The sequence below is a fragment of the Urocitellus parryii genome, chromosome 12 (assembly GCF_045843805.1).
Source record: "Urocitellus parryii isolate mUroPar1 chromosome 12, mUroPar1.hap1, whole genome shotgun sequence".
In the NCBI taxonomy this organism is placed as follows: Eukaryota; Metazoa; Chordata; class Mammalia; order Rodentia; family Sciuridae; genus Urocitellus; species Urocitellus parryii.
In genome coordinates, this window is record NC_135542.1 from 75,017,222 (window position 1) to 75,041,388 (window position 24,167).

The 24,167-nt window shown below is 35.8% G+C and overlaps 1 protein-coding gene across 3 annotated transcripts in view; it reads left to right on the plus strand.

Annotated features, from left to right (window-relative positions):
- The window catches only part of Acyp2 (acylphosphatase 2), a 147,535-nt gene that overhangs the window by 57,891 nt on the left and 65,477 nt on the right, over positions 1-24,167 (plus strand). For 2 of the 3 annotated variants that reach the window (XM_026399916.2, XM_026399918.2), the window contains exon 4: positions 8,971-9,023. The exons of the other annotated variant lie outside the window; for it this stretch is intronic. In XM_026399916.2, coding sequence (XP_026255701.1) covers positions 8,971-9,023 — 53 coding nt within the window. The remainder of the gene's footprint in view (positions 1-8,970; positions 9,024-24,167) is intronic. 3 annotated transcript variants of the gene reach the window in all.

The window sequence follows — 24,167 nt, forward strand, 5'->3', positions numbered from 1 at the left end:
AAAATGAACCATGGAGATATGATTTATATGGCTCCATTCTGGCATTCAGTATGAACAGACATTCAGCCAAAACTGAATTTTCTTCTTCTGGTGTGATTTAAAAAAATTTTTTTAAAGGTTTAATGAATTACATTAAATAAATATTTATGAAGCTCCTATCATAATCAGGATATTGTTCTACACAGAGTTTCTCAACCTTGGTACTGTTGACATTTAAGGTTGGATAATATGTGTCATCAGGCTTATTCTGAGCAATGTAGGATGTTTATAAAGCAACATCTCTCTCTCTTTTTTTTCTTTTCTTTTCTCCTCCTCCTCCTCTTCCTCCTCCTCCTCCTCCTCCTCCTCCTCCTCCTCCTCCTCCTCCTCCTCTTCTTCTTCTTTTTCTTCTTCTTCTTACTGGGGATTGAACCCAGGGGTGCTTTGCCACTGAGCCACAACTCCAGCTGTTTTTTTTTTTTTAATTTTTTATTTTGAGATAGGGTCTTGCTAAATTGTTGAGGTTGCCCTCTAACTTGTAATCTTCCTGCTTTAGCCTGCTGAGTTGCTGGGATTACAGGTGTGTGTGTGCCACCACACCCAGTTTAGCAACATCTCTTACTTCCACCAGTGTGGTCACGAAAATTATCTCCACACATCGCCACATGTTTTCAGGGGAACAAAATTATTCCTAGTTGAGAGCCACTATGCTAGACCATAGCCTGATATTCATTGGAATTGTCTGTTGTTTTCTGGTAAAAGTATACCAACATAGTTTAACTGAGTGTCAACTGGACCTTGGGGTTATTAACAAAGTAGCATTGGTTGAATTTTTACAGTGTGCTGGACACCATAGTGAGAACTTACATCTGACAGATGAGGAAAGTGAGGCTTAGAGGTTTAGTCTTGGGAATGGGCAGTTTGGGTGGTGATCCCGGGAAGCAGAATGAGGGAGGAGAATGAAACAGGAAGGAAGAAAAGCCAATATAGTTGACATTGAACTAGGAGCTGGTTACCACAGAGGCCCCAGGGCTACTGTCTCTGAGGAACCATGAAAAATACATCTCAGTATGATTTCCCTCCCGCACTTGCTAGGTCAGGAAGAAGCTGGGGAACTTATCCATGGACTCCCAGTCCCCATTAGATACCCACAAGGGCATTGGCTTCCCCCTGCCATTTATTGATAAAAGTGGTGAGCCATATACACAGATTCAATTTTTGAAGAGCTTGTAGTCTTGGGAACCAATTAATTAATCAGGAGATAATAAATTATTATCTGATAGCAGTGACAGTTCTGAGAAGGTAAGGCAAAGGCTGTATGACAGAGGGGCTTAGGACACCCCCTGCTTTAGATGAGGTGGTCATGGAAGGCCTTCCTACATGGTTATCTGTGAGCTGAGACCCAAATGGAAAGAAGGAGCCAGCAGAACAAAGATCTGGGGTAAAATAATTCTAGGCAGAGGGTTTAGCTGAGCAAAGACCCTGGGTCAGGAACACATTTCTTTAGGAACCATTAGAAGGCCGGTAGAGTGGAGGGTTGTGAGAAAGAGGAGGTCCAGGTAGGGGTTTGGATGGCAAGGTTCAGGCCTGGGGCCAGAAGTTCACATTTTGTTCTGGGTTCTGTTGTCTGTTCATTGAAGGGTTTTAAGCAGGGTTCACAGGATCTACTGAGGATTTAAAAAGAGCACCGTGGCTGCCTTAGAGAAAGGAGGTGGGTTGGGGGACAGTTAGGAAGGAGCCTGTCCTACTGGTTCTGGCAGGGCCAGCGACATCATGTGTGGGGCTCAGTGCAGATGGAAATGGAGGACCTCTGTTCAAAAGGCAGGGGTTGGGGGAGAGTGCCATTAAAGATACTAAAATAGAAAGCTTTTCCTTTTCGTCCTTTCATCTTGTCACAATCTTCCTATCAACTTGTCATTGTTTGTTTTAATTTGCTGTCTAATGCCATTTTAAGAAAAGATAATTAAAGTTTAAAATTATCAGTGTGACTTTTCCAATTCATCTGTATAGTATACAATCCCAAATTTAAATGCAAATAGGAGAACATTTAGTTTTTTTAAGTACACTTTTCCTCCTGTCTTCAAGCTATCCTTCACCATGGTATGTCAAGAAGCTGTCTCTCCCCGGCCCCCACTCCTGACCCCCCATTACAACTGCCTGACATTTTTTGTGGTCCTTTGATCTGAAAACTCAATTTTTTCCCTTCACTTCAGAGTTTGCTGTTTGATCATTGCCTCTACTGTGTTCTCTTTCTGGAAATCCTGGTATTTGCATATCGAATCTGTCCTCCACACCTCTTATATTTTCACCAGTGCTTTATATTTCTTTGTAATTCTTGTTTTGTGATATGATAGTTTATTTCCTTCATCTCTCAGTTTACTTGTTTGGTTTACAATGCTAACCACTTATTTCACTTCCTCTGTTGAAACTTAAACTACAGGGCTGAGAATGTGGCTCAAGTGGTAGCGCGCTCCCCTAGCATGCGTGCGGCCCACGTTCGATCCTCAGCACCACATACAAACAAAGATGTTGTGTCTGCCAAAAACTAAAAAATAAATATTAAAAAAAATAAAAAAAAAAAAAGAAACTTAAGCTACAGATTTTGGTTTCTTTTAGGCACCTCTACCTTCCCCCACGAGTTTTTGTAGCTATTCTTTGTATGTATTCCCTTAAACATTTTTATTTTTGTTTGTTCTTTTGTCCCATTGTGTATATATGCCACATTTTTTTTATCCATCATCTATTGAAGGGCATCTAGGTTGGTTCCACAGTTTATTGTGAATTGTGCTGCTATAAACATTGTTGTGGCTGTAGTATGCTGTCTTTAAGTCCTTTGGGTATAGACCAAGGAGAGGGAGAGCTGGGTTAAACGGTGGTCCCGTTTCCAGTTTTCAAAGGAATCTCCATACTGCTTTCCATATTGGCTGCACCAGTTTGCAGTCCCACCAGCAACTTATGAGTGTGCCTTTTCCCTCCCAACACTTATTGTTGTTTGTCTTCATAATAGCTGCCATTCTGATTGGAGTGAGATGAAATCTTACAGTAGTTTTGATTTGCATTTCTCTAATTGCTAGTGATGATGAACTTTTTTTTATATATTTGTTGATTGATTGTGTATCATCTTCTGAGAAGTGTCTCTTCAGGTCCTGGGCCCATTTATTGATTGGGTTATTTGTTTTTTCAGTACTTAGCTTTTTGAGTTCTTTATATACCCTAGATATTAGTGCTCTATCTGATATGTGAGGGGTAAAAATTTGATCCCAGGATGTAAGGTCTCTGTTCACCTCACAGATTGTTTGTTTTGCTGAGAAGAAACTTTTTAGTTTGAGTCCATCCCATTTATTGATTCTTGGTTTTAATTCTTACTCTATAGGAGTCTTATTAAGGAAGTTGGGGTCTAATCCCACATGATGAAGATTAGGGCCTACTTTTTCTTTTATTAGATGCAGAGTCTCTGGTTTAATTCCTAGGTCCTTGATCCATTTTGAGTTAAGTTTTGTGCATGGTGAGAGATAAGGGTTTAATTTCATTTTGTTGCATATGGATTTCCAGTTTTCCCAGCACCATTTGTTGAAGATGCTCTTTTCTCCAGTGCATGTTTTTGGCAACTCTGTCTAATATAAGATAATTATAATTTTGTGGGTTAGTCTCTGTGTCCTCTCTTCTGTACCATTGGTCTACCAGTCTTTTTGGTGCCAATACCATGCTGTTTTTGTTACTATTTCCCTATAGTATAGTTTAAGGTCTGGTATAATGATGCCACCTGCTTCACTCTTCCTGCTAAGGATTGCTTTAGCTATTCTGGGTCTCTTCTTTTTATAGATGAATTTCATGATTGCTTTTTATATTTCTAGGAGGAATGTCATTGGGATTTTGATTAGAACTGCATTAAATCTGTATAGTGCTTTTGGTAGTATGGTCATTTTGGTAATATTAATTCTGTCTGTCCAAGAGCAAGGTAGATCTTTCCATCTTCTAAGGTTTTCTTTGATTTCTCTCTTTAGGGTTCTGTAGTTTTCATTGTATAGATCTTTCACCTCTTTCATTAAGTTGATTCCCAGGTATCTTTTTTTTTTTTTTGAAGTTATTGTGAATGGGGTAGTTTTCCTCATTTCCTTCTCAGAGGATTTGTCACTGATATACAGAAATGCCTTTGATTTGTGGGTGTTGATTTTATATCCTGCTACTTTGCTGAATTTATTTATTAGTTCTAGAAGTTTTCTGGTGGAGTTTTTTGGGTCTTCTAGGTATAGAATCATATCGTCAGCAATTAGTGCTAAATTAAGTTCTTCTTTTCCTATACATATCCCTTTAATTTCTGTCTAATTGCTCTGGCCAGTGTTTCAAGAATTATATTGAATAGAAATGGTGAAAGAGGGCATCCCTGTTTTGTTCCAGTTTTTAGAGGGAATGCCTTCAAATTTTCTCCATTTAGAATGATGTTGGCCTGAGGCTTATTGTTGGTGGCCTTTACAATGTTGAGATATATTCCTTTTGTCCCTAGTTTTTCTAATGTTTTGAACATAAAGGGGTGCTGTATTTTGTCAAATGCTTTTTCTGCATCTATTAGATGATCATATGATTCTTATCTTTAAGTCTATCTATTATGTGATGAATTACATTTATTGATTTCCATATGTTGAACCAACCTTGCATCCCTGGGATAAATCCCACTTGATCATCGTCCATGATCTTTTTGATATGTTTTTGTATTTGATTTGCCAGAATTTTATTGAGAATTTTTGCATCTATGTTCATTAGAGATATTGGTCTAAAGTTTTCTTTCTTTGATGTGTCTTTGCTTGGTTTTGGAATCAGGGTGATATTGGCCTCATAGAATGAGTTTGGAAGTGCCCCCTCTTTTTCTATTTCCTGAAATAAATTGGAGAGTATTGGAATTATTTCTTCTTTAAAGGTCTTATAGAACTCAGCCGTGTACCCATCCAGTTCTGGGCTTTTCTTGGTTGGTAGACTTTTGATGGCATCGTCTATTCCATCACTTGAAATTGATTTGTTTAAATTGTGTATATCATTCTGATTCAATTTGGGCAAATTATATGACTCTAGAAATTAGTCGATGCCATTGATTTTTTTTTCTATTTTATTGGAGTACAAGTTTTCAAAATAATTTCTAATTATATTCTGTGTTTCTGTAGTGTCTGTCATGATATTTCCTTTTTTATCACATATGTTAGTAATTTGAGTTTTCTCTCTCCTTTTCTTTGTTAGCATGGCTGAGGGTCTATCAATTTTATTTATTTTTTCCAAGAATCAACTTTTTGTTCTGTCAATTTTTTCAATTGTTTCTTTTGTTTCAATTTTATTGATTTCAGCTCTGATTTTAATTATTTCCTGTCTTCTACTGCTTTTGATGTAGATTTGTTCTTCTTTTTTCTAGGGCTTTGAGAGGTAATGTTAAGTCATTTATTTGTTGACTTTTTCTTCTTTTAAGGAATGAATTCCATGCAATGAACTTTCCTCTTAGAACTGCCTTCATAGTGTCCCAGAGATTTCAATGTGTTGTATCTATGTTTTCATTCACCTCTAAAATTTTTTAAATCTCCTCTTAGATGCAACCCATTGTTCATTCAGTAGCATATTATTTAGTTTCCAGGTGATGGAGTAGCTTTTATTTCTTATTTTATCATTGATTTCTAATTTCATTCCATTATGTTCTGATGGAATGCAGGGTAGTATCTCTACTTTTTTATATTGGCTAAGAGTTACTTTGTGGTATAATATATGATCTAATTTAGGGAAGAATCCATGTGCTGCTGAGAAGAAAGGTTTATTCTCTAGTTGAAGGATGAAATATTCTACATATGTCAGTTAAGTCTAAGTTATTGATTTTATTATTGAGTTCTATAGATTCTTTGTTCAGCTTTTGTTTGGAAGATCCATCTAGTGATGAAAGAGGTCTGTTAAAGTCACCCAAAATTATTGTGTTGTGATGTATTTGACTTTTGAACCTGGGTTGTTTGATGAACATAGATGCTCCATTGTTTGAGGCATATATATTTATAATTGTTAAGTCTTGTTGGTGTATGGTTCCCTTGAGTAGTATGTAGTGTCCTTCTTTATCCCTTTTGATTGACTTTAGCTTAAAGTCTACTTGATTTGATATGAGGATGGGAACCCGTATAGCAAATGATATTTCTATTACACTCAATTCAAATCTAATGAATTTCAAAAGGCACTTTGAAAACAAGCCGGTCACTGTAGTGCATTCCTGCAATCCTAGCAGCTTGGGAGACTGAGGCAGGAGGATCACAAGCTCGAAGTCAGCCTCAGTAACTTAGTGAAGCCCTAAGCAACTCAGTGAGACCCTGTCTCTTAATAAAATAAAATTTTTAAAAAAGGGCTGGGTATGTGGCTTAGTGGTTGACCACTGAGTTCAATCTCCAGTACCTCTCCACCCCCCCCCCCCCAAAAAAAAGAAAACAAATAATTTGTCCTCCATGCTTTGACAGACTTTAAGATTCAGTTTTCACAAGTGATAGCCTTTATTTATACCCAGGGACTAGTACCATTTTATAAACTCTACATGGCATTGGTGTCTCTTTTTGTTTCCCTGGAGCCCATGTGTCAACCAATTTCATTTTAGTTCCATCTAATCCTCTTTGTGGTGGTTTCAATTATTGTAGCACAAATAAAATTCACTTGCTCCAATAATTTAAAAATGCAGACTGAATGTTCCCCTGTAGGGGGTGCAATCTGTTTTAAACTCTTAGTATATGTAATGAAACCTATAAATCGTATAGGGAACATACATAGGTTCTATCCATATTGTTTCACACAGGTTCTTTAAGTGGTTTGAAAATTGGTAAAATTTGACAGCAGCCATTTTTTTTCTGAAGTTATAAAATTTTTACAGTGTTCGGATAAATGCAATAAGTTTAATTTTTGTTGTGAGCTTAGACATTGTATTAATCAGTTCTCTTTTAAAATATTTTTAAAATTTTATTTTTTTTCCATTTTTATTGGCACATTATAATTATACATGATAGTGGGTTTTATTATTACATATTTGTACATGCACACAACTTAACAAATATAATTTGTTCAATATCATTCTTAATCAGGATTCTCCAGGGAAGCAGAACCAATAGTAGCATGTGTGTGTATGCATGTGTATGAGTGTGTATACATACATATTTTATGCATACTCACTCACACATGTGTGTATGAATAGAGATTTTAAATTGTTTGTGTGATTGTGGGGATTGGCAAATTGAAAGTCAAAGAGCAGGTTGGCAACCTAGAATGTCAGATAAAATTTTATGTTACTTTCTTGAGTCTAAAGACAGAAAACTCAGGTGAAATTTCTGTGTTGCCATCCAGAGGCAGAATTCCTTCTTCTCTCAAAAGCTTCAGTCTTTGCCCCTATGGTCTTCGATTGATTGGCTGATTCCTTACTATTATGAAGACTATTTACTTTTCTTCATACCAACTGATTATATATGTTAATCACATCTAAAAAAATGCCTTTATAGAAATATCTAGACTACAGTAAGACCAAACAGTTGAGTGTCAAGTCTAACCAAATTGACATATAAAATTTATCATTACTTGCATATATTTTGTCAGTGTAGTCATGAATCAAATGAAAGCTAATGGTAGCTAGGTTTTGGTTAACTTGAACTCAGTGATTTCTACAACTCCTCAGTAATAAAGATGCCAAGTTATATCTGAGTACTCCAAAGTTGAGTGAATGGAACATAAACCATGAACCATAATTCTTATGGGTTGGATTTTTTTCATAACATTTTAAATTGATTTTTGGTAACGGTATTGTTCTAGTTTGTTCTTTGAAACTTAGCTTTCAGGTTCAATATTGGGCAATTTCAAATGCATACTTAGAATAGTGGCTGAAATGCAGGCAAGAGAGACTAATCAGCTGGCTCTTCTGTGTAGTTTCTGCAGTCTTAAAATTGTTACAACACAGAATGTTCCAGGACCTCACACAGATCCGTAAAGGGTATCTCTGGTTATGGTCCTCATGTGGTTTGTGCATGCCTCCAGCTCAAGGAAATGTTAAGCTTGCTTTTCCTCTGACCCACACAATCCAGTTGGGAATCTTCTAGATACTCACCCGTTAATTTTTTTTCTTTTGTCTCAAAAACTTGGTTCTCCTACAGTTCAATTAATCTTTTTAGTTGTTTTTCTTTCTATAATCCTAATGGGGTTTTCTCTTTCCCTTTCTCTTTCTTTTTCTCTCTGGTTTGTTCAGTTCTGATCCTGATGTTAATAACATATTATCATGCATTTCTTTTTTTCAGTTTACGACTTCAGCTATATATTTCTTTTCTAGGGTTATTATTGTATGCTGAAGCAAACTTCCTTCAAATGGTAAATGGAAGTTTATTATGTGTGTTTCTTTTCATCTTCGGGAATTTGATCTCTCCATGACTTTCCATTAACATGGCATCATGTGACCCCCATGGTTGGGCAGGAAATTAGTTTTTGTTCAGAATAGCAGGATACAACAGAAATGATTTTCTTAATTCCAATGACTCTTTGCTGCAGGAGCACAAATTGAAATAGTGGCTTAGTGATTGACTTAACTCATTAGACAGCCTGCTGATAAGAAATTGTGTTTAGACTTTGGAAGAAAGGGGAGTGTTTTTTTTTTTGTTGTTTTTTTTTTTTCAGGGCTCAGCATAGATCCCAGTTACAGAGAAAAGTAAGAAGGAAAATTCTTATTTACATGTAATATTGAGCAATATTCTATGTCTCAAATCAAATTTCATGGGATTAGTCATTTGTCAAATTATGTCCTCACACCCTATTCTGGAATTGTGTGTGTGTCTATGTGCAGTTTTGTTCACTGGGGTAATTCCTCATATATATATATATATATATATTTTAATTTTACTGTTTCTCTTTTATTAAAGAAAAGTAATGAGAAATGATAAAAATGCTTTTTTGCCCTTACCTTTTTTTTTTTTTTTTTTGGCATGCTCAGCTTTTTCAAACTGTTTATTTTTGCAGATGTATTTCATCAGTTCTTAAGAATGAAGCTTGGAATGTTTGCTGGCTTTTAGGTTAGTACCACCCAGAAACTGAAAAAAAAAAAAAGTGTTTTCTTAAAATATGATATTGGGAGGGGGAGGAAGTACGGAATGTTTTCATTTTTTTGAACTATTAGATTTAAAAAAAAACATTTGCCATGCATTTTTTAATATTTAAGTATTTTAAGCAAAGTAACACTGCTTTTTTTCAATGTGGTGCTTATTTCAATTTCATATTGGCCCTTTGACTCTTGTTTTGGGTTGGTATATCCATTGTTTTATAGTTAATGATTTTTATGGAAAGGGAACAAAAAATTCCTCATTTTATTTTCCCTAGAAAATTTGAATATACTATTCATACCATCCTAGAACTATTTGTTATCATTCAGAGTTTCCTCTAAAGGTTTAGCCTCCAAGGATATAGATTCTTAACAATAGATTGTGTACATTTCTTATAGAGTATTTTTATACAGTTAAAATAATATTAAGATATTGTTCCAATGCCTTTTCTTTGAACTGAACTAGAATAACATGAGTTGAGAAAATGACCTGGCAAGGTTCATTCCTTCGTTTGACAAACATTTATATTAAGCCTCCCAGTGGTGACAGGCATTGACGCCATTCTGTCTCTTCAGAAACAGTTTGGTTTGAGACAAAAATGAAAGCAAGTACATTTGAGTATAATGCTTCAAAAAGGATCCTTTTTCCTGATGATGTCCTTCCACTCTGGCCATCTCCACCCTGTACCTGCTACTTTGGTCTGTGAATCTGGCGAGTAAAGCAAGGACACAGAGAAACTTACTGTGAAATCAAGAAATACAGTTTAAGCCAACAGAGAACCATGGTTCTGTGCTCCATTTCTCTTAAATCCTTGATAAAACTAATGCAGGCAACATAGCAGGGCTTCCTGAGTTAGGGAATGTATCACATGCTCTTGAAGAAAAATAAAATTCCTATGGAATTCTAGTGTTGACTGAAGTTATTTTTATTTTAATTTACTTACACTGCTTATTATGTTACTTCATATGCACAAACATCAAACTACATATAATTTTATGATTAGATATGTTAATCTAAACAACATAAAACTAAAGCAAATTTTCAAATTAAATATAAATAAAACTACAAAGCCATCACAATTCAAATGAACAGCACTGTAATTCAGCTCAATCCACATTGATTTACTAGCATGGGTACTTGGCTAAAAGAGTTGTTGATTTGCAGGGGTTATAGTAGAAAGATGTCCATTCTAAGTCTTGTTCTTTGGATCATCTGTTTCTGTTTTTGAGTTTTGATAATATTTATCCAACAAATGCCCACTCGCATGTTATTCAAGACAATATTAATGCCTTTAAGTCTCTGATTGGAAGTTAGGTTAATTAGGCCTCATCTTTAACCAAATTCCACTGGAGTACTCCCGGAACAGCACATTAAAGAGGTATTCCACCGTAACTCTCTAAAGCATCACCACTTGAAGGGAAAGCCAGTCTAATCAACAGCTTTGTTAAACAGGTGTCATTAAACAAACACAGTTGCTGCTAGGATCAGGAATAGAAAATTCTTTTTTGTGTGCTTTTTTGCTTATTTCCAATACATTGTAGAACTCAGGTAGACAAAGATGACACTGGTTCTTCCACTTTCTGCTTATTTGGAATTTGGGGCTTTTAAATCATACACCTTTTCATGATGTCAATTGACATAAACTCAATGGTATATACAAACTTCTGCACAAAAATATCATGGGATCCATCCAAAGATGTAAACTGACTTTAAAGTTTTTATATTATCACAAAAATTAAAACAAAAGTAATTTTAAAAAAATATCATTAAGAATTTGAAGAGTTTTTGTTTTTTTTTGTTTTTTTGTTTTTTTGGTATGGGGGATTGAACTCAGGGGCACTCGACCACTGAGCCACATCCTCAGCCCTTTTTTGTATCTTATTTAGAGACAGGGTCTCACTGAGTTGCTTAGTGCCTTGGCATTGCTGAAGCTGGCTTTGAACTCATGACCCTCCTGTCTCAGCGTGCCGAGATGCTGGGATTACAGGCATTGTGCTACTGCGCAGGGCTTGAAAAGCTTTATAACTGATTTATAAACCTTAGTTTGAGAAATGCTGCCATAGACTAAAAACCCAACGTAGAAACCCAACAGTTTCCTGATGGTGAAAAAAAGACTCAGTCTCCAAATCCAAATTTCTGTCTCTCTAAATAATCTTGTAGATAGTTTTACAATTCTAAATTCTATTAAAGTATAAGAACTATAAAGATATTAGCTCTGCTATGAGCCTGACATATGAAATACATATAATTTTGATATGTCCTTGGCTTTAGGAGAGAAACTTTAATGCAGTGCTGTAAATTTTTGATTTATTGATCTGGTCTGCTCATCACTCTGATCTAACCTACTTAGCTTGGCTGAAAGAATAATTGGGAAGCTCAATTCAGATTTGGTGTCTTTTCTATCCTGGTTATGTTCAGTATTGTTAGTTTTATGTTTGAGTATATAATTTCTATTTTATTTTACTTTGAGAGTTATGTTGTTCAAAGTTTCATGTATTACTGATTACATGTTATTGGAACACAAAGAATAGCAATGGACTCACCAAAGTTTTCCTGATTGATCTGTGTTTTAAATACCTCGATGTATTGCATTACTGTCCCTGCTTTATTATGCAACTTTAAGATTCATTATTTCTATCCTAATTGACAATCAGTATAGGACACAATCAGTGCTTGAAAATTCACATAGAGCAAACCTATACTTTTCGTGATGTCTGGAACTCTGCTTTTTTTTTTTTTTTCTCTTCCCCCAGTTTATTCCTAGCAGAATAAATTATTAGGGGCAGAATTTCAATCAGATCAGGAGCATAACGTGTTTGCATTAGATCAGAGATGATTGCAATTTCCAGCTATTGCTTGCTGCAGTGTTTTGCACATAAAAGTGTTTATTGTAGCTAAATAAAAGAATAAACAGATGAAGAATGAATGAATGTAGGTTACTTATAGTATAATGGTATTAGTTTTTGTTTTGTTTTTTACAGAGGCAAATTTGGATTGTTTCCCATTTGAAGCTGGAGACTTTGTTCTATAGATCTCATTGCCTCAGGTTTTATTTACTTTTGGAGATGCAAAAAAAAAATCTTTTGGAAAATTTGTTTTTCCTTTGCCTAATGTACTAATGATGAGCGTGATCTTTGGATAACCAGTGTGCCTGTTACATTGCAGGAAACAGTCATCATAGATCCCATATCAAATTGTGTATGGATTTGTACTTTGTTTTGCTTTTCAATTTTAGTTGAGGTTTACCTGTCATCCTAGGACCTCAGACTTTCCTTTGTCCTGCACAACAGACTGAGATTTCCCTATACTTTACTGGGGCTGGAAGAACCATGAAATGATCATTTGTAGTGGTCTGTCTTGCAATCTTCCCTATCTGTTCCCCAGCTCTCAGCATCAAAATAGGGGTGATAGCACTAAAGAATAAAAGCAAATGACTTTATTTCTGAATTTTCACACGTAGCTTATTCCATGTGACCCAGGCAGCAAGGATGTGAAACAGAGGCGCTACTGTGAACTCCCCATTAGTCAATTCTGCGTTGGGTCAACAAATTTCTTTTTACAAAGTAGTTGTGTAATCTGCAGCTGCACAGTAGCCAAACACATTTTGGTAGGTTTATTTCATTTTGACAAAAAGAATATATTCCTGTACAAAATTATTCTAAAAGTTTATGCAGAGAAGAAAATTTCAATTGTCTATCATCATAAATAAAAAGAAAAATGCCCATTATAATACCATCTCTAGATCGCTGCTAATCATGTTTTGGCATATATTCATTCACACTTTTAATTGAACAATGTTATGTAAATATTTAAGTAGGAATATAATGTCTTAGAAAACTGGAAGCACCCCATAATAACTTAGGTATACATTTTATATGTGAAAATAACTATTTTAGTTATATATACCGTTGGGGTTCATTTTGACATAATTAGACAAGCATGGAATATAATTTGCTCTAACTCAGTCTCCAGTACTTCTCCTTTCCTTCCTCCTCCCTCTCTCTGTTCCCTGACATCTGCTGTGCTGATTTCTCACTTATAGGTTTTTTTTTTAATTAATGCCTTGCGAATATACATGAGGGTGAAATCTACTGTGGTGGATTCATATATGTCCATGGGAAACTTAGGTCTTATGCATTACACAGATCTTCCCTTTTCCTGTCCCTCATCCTTCCCTGTCATCCCCTTTCCCTACTCTACTGATCTCCCTTCTATTTTCATGGAATTTCCCTACATCCCTTTTCTTTTTCTTTCTCTTCTTCTCCCCTTATTTTGGTCTAGCTTCTTCATATCAGAGAATATATTCAATCTTTGACTTCCTGGGTCTGGCTTATTTCACTTAGCATGATGGTCTTCAGTTCCTTCCATTTACCAGCAAAAGCCCTAATTTCATTCTTCTTTATTGCTGAGTAATACTCCATTGTGTATATCTACAGTATTTTCTTTATCTATTTATCCATTGACGGGCACCTATAATGGTTCCAGGGCTTGGCTATTGTGAAATGTGCTGTTATACATCTTGATGTGGCTATATCCCTATAGTATGCTAATTTTAGATCTTTTGGATGTATACCAAAGACTAGGATATCTGGATCAGATGGTGATTCCATTCCTAATTTTTTGAGGAATTTCCATACTGCTTTACAGAGTTGATATATGCAGTCTTACCAACTATATATATATATATATATATATATATTTTGTATACATACATATACATACATACATACACATACACATATATATATACACACACACCTTTCCCCCACATCCTCATCAGCATTTATTATTATTTGTATTCTTGGTAATTGCCATTCTGACTGGAGTGAGATGAAATCTCAATGTAGTTTTTATTTGCATTTTCCAGATTTCTAGGGATGTTGAACATTTTTTCACTATTTATTGGCCGTTTGTATTTCTTCTTTTGAGAAATATCTGTTTAGTTCTTTTACCCATTTACTAATTGGGTTATTTGTTGTGTGTGTGTTAAGTTTTTTGAGTTCTTTGCATATTCTGGATATTGATCCCCTGAGGAGCAGGTGGCAGAGATCTTCTCCCATTCTCTAGGGTCCTCTTTGATACCATCCCACTTAGTCTCATTTTTATTTCTTGCATGTTAAGAGTTTTGTTAAGAAAGTTGGTGCCTGTGCCAATATGTTGGAGTGTTGAGCCTACATTTTCTTCTAGCAGTTACAGAGTTTGTGGTGTAATTCCTAGGTCTTTGATCCACTTTGAGTTGACTTCGGTGCATTGTGAGAGATAGAGATAAAATTTTATTCTTCTATATGTGGATATCCAGTTTCCCCAGCACCACTTGTTAAAAAGGCTGTCCTTTTTTCAGTATATGTTTTGGCACCTTTGTCGAATATCAGATGCCTGTATCTATGTGGATTTGTCTTTGTGTCTTCTATTCTATTGGTCTTCATGTCTGTTTTGGTGCCAATACTGTGCTGTTTTTGTTATTATAGCTCTGTAGCATAATTTGAGGTCTGGTATTGTGAAGTCTCCAGCATTGCTCTTTTTGCTCAGGATTGCTTTGCTATTCTGTGTCTCTTATTCTTCTAATGAATTTTAGAACTGTTTTTTTTTTTTCTAGGTTTTCTTTTCTTTCCTTTTTTTTTTTTTTTTTTGTACTGGGGATTGAACCTAGGGATGCTTAACACCTGACCCATATACCCAGCCCTTTTTAATAGTTTATTTAGAGACAAGGTCTTGCTTAGTTGCTTAGGGCCTTGCTAAGTTGCTGAAGCTGAATTTGAACTCTTGATCCTCCTGCCTCAGCCTCCTGAGCTTCTGGGATTACAGGCATGCACCACTGGGCTTGGCTTGTTTTTTTTCTAGTCCTGTGAAGAATGTCACTGGTATTTCAATGGGGATTGCATTAATGCTGTATAACACTTTTGGTGGTGTGGCCATTTGACATTGTTAATTCTGCCTATTCAAGAACATGGGAGGTCTTTCTATCTTCTAAAGTCTTCAGTTTCTTTCTTCAGTGTTTTAATAGTTTTTATTGTAGACATATTTCACCTTCTTTGTTAGATTGATTCCAAAGTATTTTTTTTTTTTTAGGTTATTGGGATTGGGATAGTTTTCCTGATCATTTTTAGCAAATTTGTTATTGGAGTATAAGAAAGTAATTGATTTATGTATTTTGATCTTGTATTCTGCTACTTCACTAAATTTGTTTATCAGCTCTAAAAGTCTTCTGGTAGCATTTTGGGTCTTTTAAATATAAGATCATGTCATCAGCAAACAGATAATTTGACTTCTTCTTTTCCTATTTACATCCCTTTTATTTCTTTCTCTTACTTGATGACTCTGGCTAGAGTTTCAAGTTTCAAGGATTATGTTGAATAGGAGTGGTGAGAGTGGACATCTTTGCCTTGTTCTTGTTTTTAGAGGAAACACTTTGTTTTTCTCCATTCAGTATGATGTTGGCCTTGGGTTTGTTTTATGTACTCTTTACAACGTTGAGGTAAGTTCCTTTTATCCCTGATTTCTTTAGTGTTTTAAACATGAATGGGTGCTGGCAAATGCTTTTTCTGCATCTATTGAGATAACCATGTGATTCTTGTCCTTAATTCTATGTGATGAATTCCATCTGTTGATTTGCATGTGTTAAACCAACCTTGCATTCCTAGGATGAAACCCACTTGATCATGCAGTATCTTCTTAATGTGTTTTTAATTCAATTTGCCAATATTTTATTAAGAAGTTTTGCATTTATTTTCGTCAAGGATATTGACCTGAAATTTTTTTCCTTGATATGGCTTTGTCTGATTTTGGTATCAGGGTGATACTGGCTTCACAGAGTGAATTTGGAAACGTTCTCTTTGTTTCTCTTTCTTGGAATAATTTGACAAGGATTGGCATTAGCTCTTCTTTAAAGGTCTGTTGGAATTCACCTGAGAATCTGTCTGGTCCTCACTTTTCTTTGTTAGAAAACATTTAATATCTTTTTCACTTTCATTACTTGATAATAATCTGTTTAAGTTTTCTATATCGTCATGGTTCAATTTGGATAGGTCATATGTCAATATTTTATAGATTTTCCAGTTTATTGGGGTATAAATTTTCAAAATAGTTTCTAATAATCTTCTGGATTTCAGTAGTATCTCCCGTAACATTTCCTTTTTCCTTTTTAATTTTTTATTTGGGTTTTCTCTCTTTCTTTGATTAGTTTGGCTAAGGGTTTATCAATCTTGTTTATCCTCTCAAAGAATGAACTCTTTGTTTTATTGATCCTTTGTATTGTTCTTTTATGCTAAAATTCATTAAGCTTAGCTCTGATTTTGATTATTTCTGTCTTTTATGGATTTTGGTGTTAGTTTGTTCTTTTTCTAGGGCCTAGTGGTATAATGTTGGATTATTTATTTGATATCTTTTCATTTTATGTAAGAACCCAGTACTATAAACTTTCCTGTTAGAACTCTGTCCTAGAGATTTTTATATGTTATATCACTATTCTTATTGGTTTCTAGGATTTTTAAAAAATTTTCTCCTGATTTCTTCTGCTATCCATTTATCATTCAAAAGAGTATTATTTAATCTCCAGGTGTTAGAGTGGTTTCTGTTTTTTATCTTGTCATTGATTTCTAATTTCATTCCATTATGATCTGCTGGTGTGTTGCATGTATAGACATATGTTCAGTGAATTCTTATTAAATAAATTACAATTCAACTTGCATTAATAATTTTGCATATTTTTCCTCAGTTGATAACTTTTGGAGAGCGCAGATCATGTGTATTGCTTTTGTTATCTTCTGTGTATAAGAATAGAACATGGAACAGTTGGTGATTAAAATTTTTATTCCGGGCCGGGCTTGTAGCTCTGTGGTAGAGCGCTTGCCTCCATGGTGGACCCCCTGTGTTCAATCCTCAGCACCACATACAAATAAATAAGTAAAATAGAGGTATTGTGTCCATCTACAATGAAAAAACAATTTTTAAAATTTCATAAAAATAATATTAAGATGTATCATTTAGGATAACATTTTGCTGTGTATAAAATGGAAATCCAATCCAGGTATCTTAACCAAACAGGAGGCTCTTTGTTTTTTTTCTTATTCCCATATCAAAACAAGTAGAAGGTAGGGGCTGGTACAGTGGTATAATGCTGTCATCAGTGTCCTAAGGTTTCTTTCTTTCCTGTGCTTAACATGTAATTTTTGTCCTTGAGATCATATACCACCATCAGGCACCACATTTACATTTCTGTCCCTCTTTATTACCAAAACAGTAGCTTTTCTGGAGGTCTCTACAGATAAACTTACGTTCATATCTCTATAAAGAAGTTTAGAAGATGACTATTTTTAACTGGGCGCTTTCCGTCCAAGCAAAATTGGGATTTTTTTTCCTTAGGAAAGAGAGAAATTGAATTTTGGATAGGCAACCTGGAATGTGTATCTCAGATATGGAATTTATACTTAAAGTCATTGGGGTCTGCAAGCAGATGATAAGACACATGAAAAGTTCAATGATTCAAGACAATTATGTGAGAAATTCCATATACAGAGACAGAAAATAAATGTTATCATATTAACACCCAAGCATAATCTTTTTTAATTAAAATAATTTCTCAATGCTGAAAAGCTTTATAAAAAAAATGATTGAAAACAGACATGTGTTCTTTTGGCTAAGTGTGTGTTTATTGTTTTTTTTCCCAACCTAAAATTTTAAATTTATTAAAAATGCTTAGACTTCAAGCACTTATGTTGACAATGTTTTATTTTCCTTTAAAAATCAATCTTGGTATATTTTGTAGTTCCTTTTAATTAAGTGAGGTGTATAAGAGCTTTCCCCAATATACTTATGAATTTTTTTCAATGACACATGTGTATTCAACTACAAGACTCATAAAATAATAATGATTTGTTGTTTTCTATTTTTAATAATGGCATCAATTATTTTTGATGGTTTGACAGCAGTTTGAATAAAGAGACAGACTGAAAACACATAAAACATGTTTGAAATTGTTTCCTATATAATTATAAATGAACTTCTGAAGCTTGACTTACTTCATTTCATAAGTGATTGGAACATTAGAAATTTTCATTTCAGAGTATCAGAATTAGTACTTCATCTCCCTAACATCTCCTCCTTAATTACCATAAGATTTTTCTTTACAGAGACTCATTTTTATGAATTTAATTCCCTGTTAAAATATAAGAGATTCATATAGTTTACTGTAATTACTGCCAACTAGTTAAAATTTGAGTATCCATTTTTAGATACTTTTTGGATTATTGTTCAGCCCCATTCCACTGAGAGCTACTATTCATGAACGAAATGTTCCCGGATGTAACCTGAAGTCTGAAATATGCTTGCATTGTTTGGCTTGGGTTTTGTACACTGGTACTTTGTAATGAGAAGAGCTTCTGCTGGGCAGCTGCTGTCCCATCAGTTTGGGTCCCAGAATGAACACAGGTGGAGCAAACCTGATCCCAGCCTGCAACCTGACCAAGAGCCCCTCATTCAGTCCAGCCTAGATCAGCCAAACCACAGTCAACATACAGACCAGTGAACATGAGATTAAATGTTTGTTATGGAAGTCACTGGATTTGGGAAGCTTTGTTGTCATTATTATTATGACTGCATTAGTCAGCTATTGTCTGAACCACATCCCCAGCCCTATTTTCTATTATTTAGAGACAAGGTTTCACTGAGTTGCTTAGTGCCTCATTTTTGCTGAGGCTGGCTTTGAACTCGATCCTCCTGCTGCAGCCTCCCGAACGGCTGGGATTACAGGGTTTGGGCTAGCATGCCTGGCACAGTCATTATGATTCTCAAAAACACATGCATATATATTCTTTAAGAAAAAGCATAGTTTATATGGCTAAACTATCAGCATTCTATTAAGTTAATTGAAAAGTAATAGCACATAATAGTAACTGAGAAGTGTCTCTTGGCTAATTGCCATTGCAAATTTCATTGAGTAAAATGCCTGAAATGAGGAATATGTTTTTTTAAGTATTTAAAAAAATCTATCTGTAAGTGCAAGTAATCACAAAATAAAACAACATAGGAGCCATGGCTGATATTTTTTAAAAACCTGGTCACACATGTGCTTGGCATTTGACAGATATTTATTAAGTACTTTTTATATACCAGGTGTTGCAAGGTAGGTATTATCCCATTATTGTTGAATGAAGAAACCGAGGCTCAGAAAAGTTAAGTGACTAGCTCAAGCCTCACTGCTAGGAAAGAGCAGGGTTAGGATTTGACCCCAAATATGTCTGACTTCAAAGATCATGCCATTGGGCTGGGGAGTGGCTCAAGCGGTAGCGCGCTCGCCTGGCATGCGTGCGGCCCGGGTTCGATCCTCAGCACCACATACCAACAAAGATGTTGTGTCCGCCGAGAACTAAAAAATAAATATTAAAAATTCTCTCTCTCCTCTCTCCCTCTCTCTTTAAAAAAAAAAAAAAGATCATGCCATTGTTATAATTGTTATCTTCATGCTTGGAAGGGTGGAACTAGGAGAAAAGTAGAACTTAAAAACTGATTTATCCTAACATTTGTTGTGCTATCTCTAATCATTTGCTGTGTAACCTAGATGTCATCAGGAATTTCCTCCACATTTAGAAAAAAAATGCATATATTTAGTTTGGACTCCAATCCATTATTACTATTATTATTATTATTTTGGATTTGTTTTTGGTACAAGAGATTGAGCCGGGGGGCAATTAACCACTGAGCCACATCCCCAGCCCTTTTTAAATTTTATTTAGAGACGGTCTCCCTGAGTTGCTTAGGGCCCATTAAGTTGCTGAGGCTGACTTTGAACTCACAAAAAACTCATAAAGTGTTTGGTGGAGGTGTGCCCAATAGAAACCAGAAAAGGTGGAGCTTTATACTTGTACTGACATAGCAATTCAAGGTGACCTTGATTGGAAGAGGATAAGTCCTGGGAGTTGGTACTCACAATCCTGCCTCAGCCTCCTGAGCCACTGGGATTACAGGTGTGTACCACTGCACCTGGCCTCCCAATCCATTTTTTTAGCCCACGACAGCCTGAAGCTCTTTCCACAATTTCTACCAACTTCCAGGCCTTATCCTCTTCCAATCAAGGTCACCTTGAATTGCTATGTCAGTACAAGTGTAAAGCTCCACCTTTTCTGGTTTCTATCGGACACACCTCCACCAAACGCTTTATGAATTTTTTTCAGGTTTTGTTTACAAACACAAGATAAGGACTGGAGAAGTAGCTAAGTGGTGAAGCACTTGCCTAGGGTGCATGAGGCCCTGAGTTCAGTCCCCAGCATGGCAAAACAAAACAAAACACCCCCCAAAATCGTCCACCAATCTCCTCTTTCACATTTGCACCCTGACTGCAATAACCTGCCTTCCCTCAAATTCTTCTCCCTCTATTTGGCAGAGTAGCTTTCTCCTTCGTTTGAATGTTTGATAGCCCAAACACAGACTTTGGGAGTAATATCTCTGCCCACAGCTGGAGCATCAGTCCTTACCCATCTTTATCTCATTAAAAGCAAAAATAGTGAGATTCTTTTGGGAAACAGTACAAGTTGGAATTAGTCCCATCAGTCTGACAGCCCCCATTTAGCTCAATTTTGATTTTTTTTTAATTTTGATTTTTTCAAATTGAATTTCATTGACTTCTCAACATTGACTATTTTGTTCAGCTAACCTTAAATGGTGAGAACTGAAAGTATCTAATATAAGAAAAAGCTACTCTTTTCTTCTTAAATTAGAAATTAGACACTTGACTTTACATAAGAAAAAGCCTATCTTTAGAATTTACTTGCTTCCCACCTCTTTCCAAAAATGTGACTTACAAAAATTACAGAGTAAATCTGGATGCAAGCTTTTTCTGTAGTTTTTTCTAGACCACTTTTCCTGTTAGCTCTTCAGAGTGAATTTCAGCAGTTTTGAGAACTTTGTTTATCAGCCTAGAATTTAGATACTGGTATCAATTTAAAGCACTGGATTCTGCAATGCTATGTTAGAAATGGTTGAAGAAGTACTCTTTGCTTTTAGATAAGCCCAAATCCAGTCTTGTCTTGCATGGTTTGCCACCAAAAATTTTAATTCCTGTTAGAATTGTTTTATTGTGAAAAAGTCAAATATCAATTGACCAAAGGAATTTCAATTGTCTCTCCTTTCTAATATAATTTTAATTAGTTTTTCTTTAATTTAAGGAAGCAATTTTCCTAGTAATTTGGCAGGCATTAGTTTCCTACCAAAGATACTGCCTTGATGTTTTTTCGAGAATCCATGTTTTCTTCTATTTCATGATTATAGCAGCACTGTTTTATAAAAATTTAACAAATATTATTTATTAAGCAAATCATTGCATTGGGGTAGAGGCAAACATACTAGCAATAATAAAAGAGAGAGTGAAAAATCAGGTAGATCCTGAATATGAGATACATTTGGAAGTGGAGTGTTTCAAGATTCCACACCGGAGCATGTCCAGACCCAATGCTAAGATTGTACAGAAAGCATTTTATCTTTGTGTGAAACTTGGTCACATTCTTTAACCATACTGAACCTCTCATTCCTTATCTGTTAATGAGTAGTATGTCTGCCTTACCTCTTTAAGAGGTGTTGTAAGGACCAGATGAAAACAGAATATGAGAAGGTACTTTGTCCTGCACAGTACCTACAGACATTAGTAATTGGGGGCAAAAGGAGGCAGGATGGAGGAGAGGAGGGTTGCTCTCACGTTCATTCCTACAGTGTGGCTGGAAGTGGGTAGTCCTCACATCCTACCTGGTTTAACAATGGCTGGGCAGGGGCTATCAACCTATTGTGGGGCAATGATAGGGCCCTTAAACTGGCCCTAGTGAATGCCAATTCCAGTCATGTCAGGTGATATTGGAGTGTCTGAATGTGCTGAGCACCATGTTAGGTCTAGAGATACACACAGGCAACATACAGAACTTGCCTCCAGACAGTTCTCAGGGTGGCGATGGACAGCAGGGCTGGCGGTGCACTCCTGTGCCTCATCAACAGGAGTGAGCTGGCATTTGACAGGACAGGCTGGGCAGGGTGTGGTTGGAGCAGAAAAGAAGCTAGTCTTGTGTATTTTTCCATCATTAAATAGAGTGACTTAAAAATAATCCACTATAGTCTTAGCTACTTAAGACACATAGAAAAGAAAAATAATGAGTGTTTTAAAATGTTCATTAACAAAATTCTGTAATAACACTTTTAAAAAACAAAATAAATAGACGAGGAATGACAGGATCAGCATCATCTTCTTTATAGTTTTGTTATGTAAAGAAAAATTATTTATATGATATTTTTAGGTTTTAAGGACATTATTGTCACAATGAGGTTCTAGTCTATTGCTTGTTTGTGGTCTAGTGGTATGATATTAACTTTGGGGTATTATTTTAAAACTTCATCTTTTTCTTTAAAAGTTAACTTGCTTGTGATCTTTGATAGATCATAAAGGAAATCAGTGGATAATATATTCTTCATACTAATGAGAGAATTGACAAAACCTTTAAAAATATATATTTATTTATTTTAGTTGTGGATGGACACGATACCTTTACTTTATTTATTTTTATGTGGTGCTGAGGATCGAACCCAGGGTCTCGCACATGCTAGGTGAGCATTCTACCCTTGAGCCACAACCCCATCCCGACAAAACTTTTTTATTTTTTTTAAATTTTGAGACAGGGTCTCACTAAGTTGCTCAGGCTGACTTTGAACTTGTGATCCTCCTGCCTCAGCCTCCCAAATCCCAGGGATTACAGAGGTGCATCACCATGGCCGGCTCCTTGATTGACAAAATTACTCCCAATTGGTGGTAGTCATTGTTGGCTCTGGAATGCCTTAAGGATTTTTTCCCACTTACTTCTTTCTTACACAAATAATAAAATACACTTTCACTTGCCAAGTATACAACGACAGGGAGGGAATGAGGGGAGACATTTGAAAAGGTGTCAAGTAATGTAAGCTGCTAACATAGGATTAAGAACTCATTGCAGAAAATCAGGGGTGGTGGGCTAATCCAGTGGCAGTTCAGATCTCCTGCAACATCTAACTAATACTGTCATGGAGTTGCTACTTTGGTACCTACTTTAAGTTAAATATTTAGAGAAAACGTGGACAAGTTTGTGAGAAAAAGAAGTCTTGTGTAAACATCCTGGGCTTAATTGTTTGTCTTTTCTACAGAGATCCTGGAGTAACACCTGTGTGGCCCAAGTCCTCATCATGTTACTATAAATTCACAGGATGGACTGAATGCTTTGTAAGGTGGTAGCCAGCCCCACATTTAAGATTAAACACACACACACACACACACACACACACACACACACACACACCTGAGTTGTAAACACTCATTCTCCTGGACTCATCTTTCAAACATGTTGAGTACTGGGAATTTTTGTGTGTACTGTGAAGTCAGTTTCCTCAGACAAAAAAATCTGTTGTTATCCCTGACCTTAAGCAAGCCTGAAAGGGCAGAGTCAGGAAGGACAAAGAATTTACAGTACAGAACTTTCCATAATGTGTTGATGTCAGGAAAAGAGTTGAGCCGTTTCTGATAAGAAAAGAAGTGTTAATTTTAAACAGCTGTGACAGTACTCTCTGTGATTTACTCCTGCGAAGTAACAGCAGGGTAATTGATAGGCTGTGGGTCACAAGATGAGTTTGAGTAATCAATCCCTGAGTGAAACCAAAGAGAGGAGAAGCAAATACTGGAAGAAGTGACAGAGGTCGGCCCTGGGAATGGAACACAGAGTCTTTTATGATTTGGTGTTCCTGCACCAGGGTTAGATCTGGCAGGGGCTGCTGCCTTCCTTCAAGCCCTCACCTGCCACTCCCTTACAGTGAATCAACACTTACTAGGAATTGTGAGAGCACAGGATCAAAATTACTTCTAAATTTGAGTTTGAGAAATGTTATTGAAAATCATATCACATTCCCAGAACCCCACCTAACTCATAGTAGGCCCATCCCTTTTGAAGCTTAAAGAAACATGATGACTTTTCCTAACCTGATTTAGAATTTTTGTCGATGCATTGGGCTGGTATAATGAAAAACTGCCCAAATCTGTGGAATTGGGTGAGAATTTGTTGTTTGTTTGAAGGTGAATATATTCTAAAGATCCATCTGCAAATAAAAATGTGAGTTGAATTT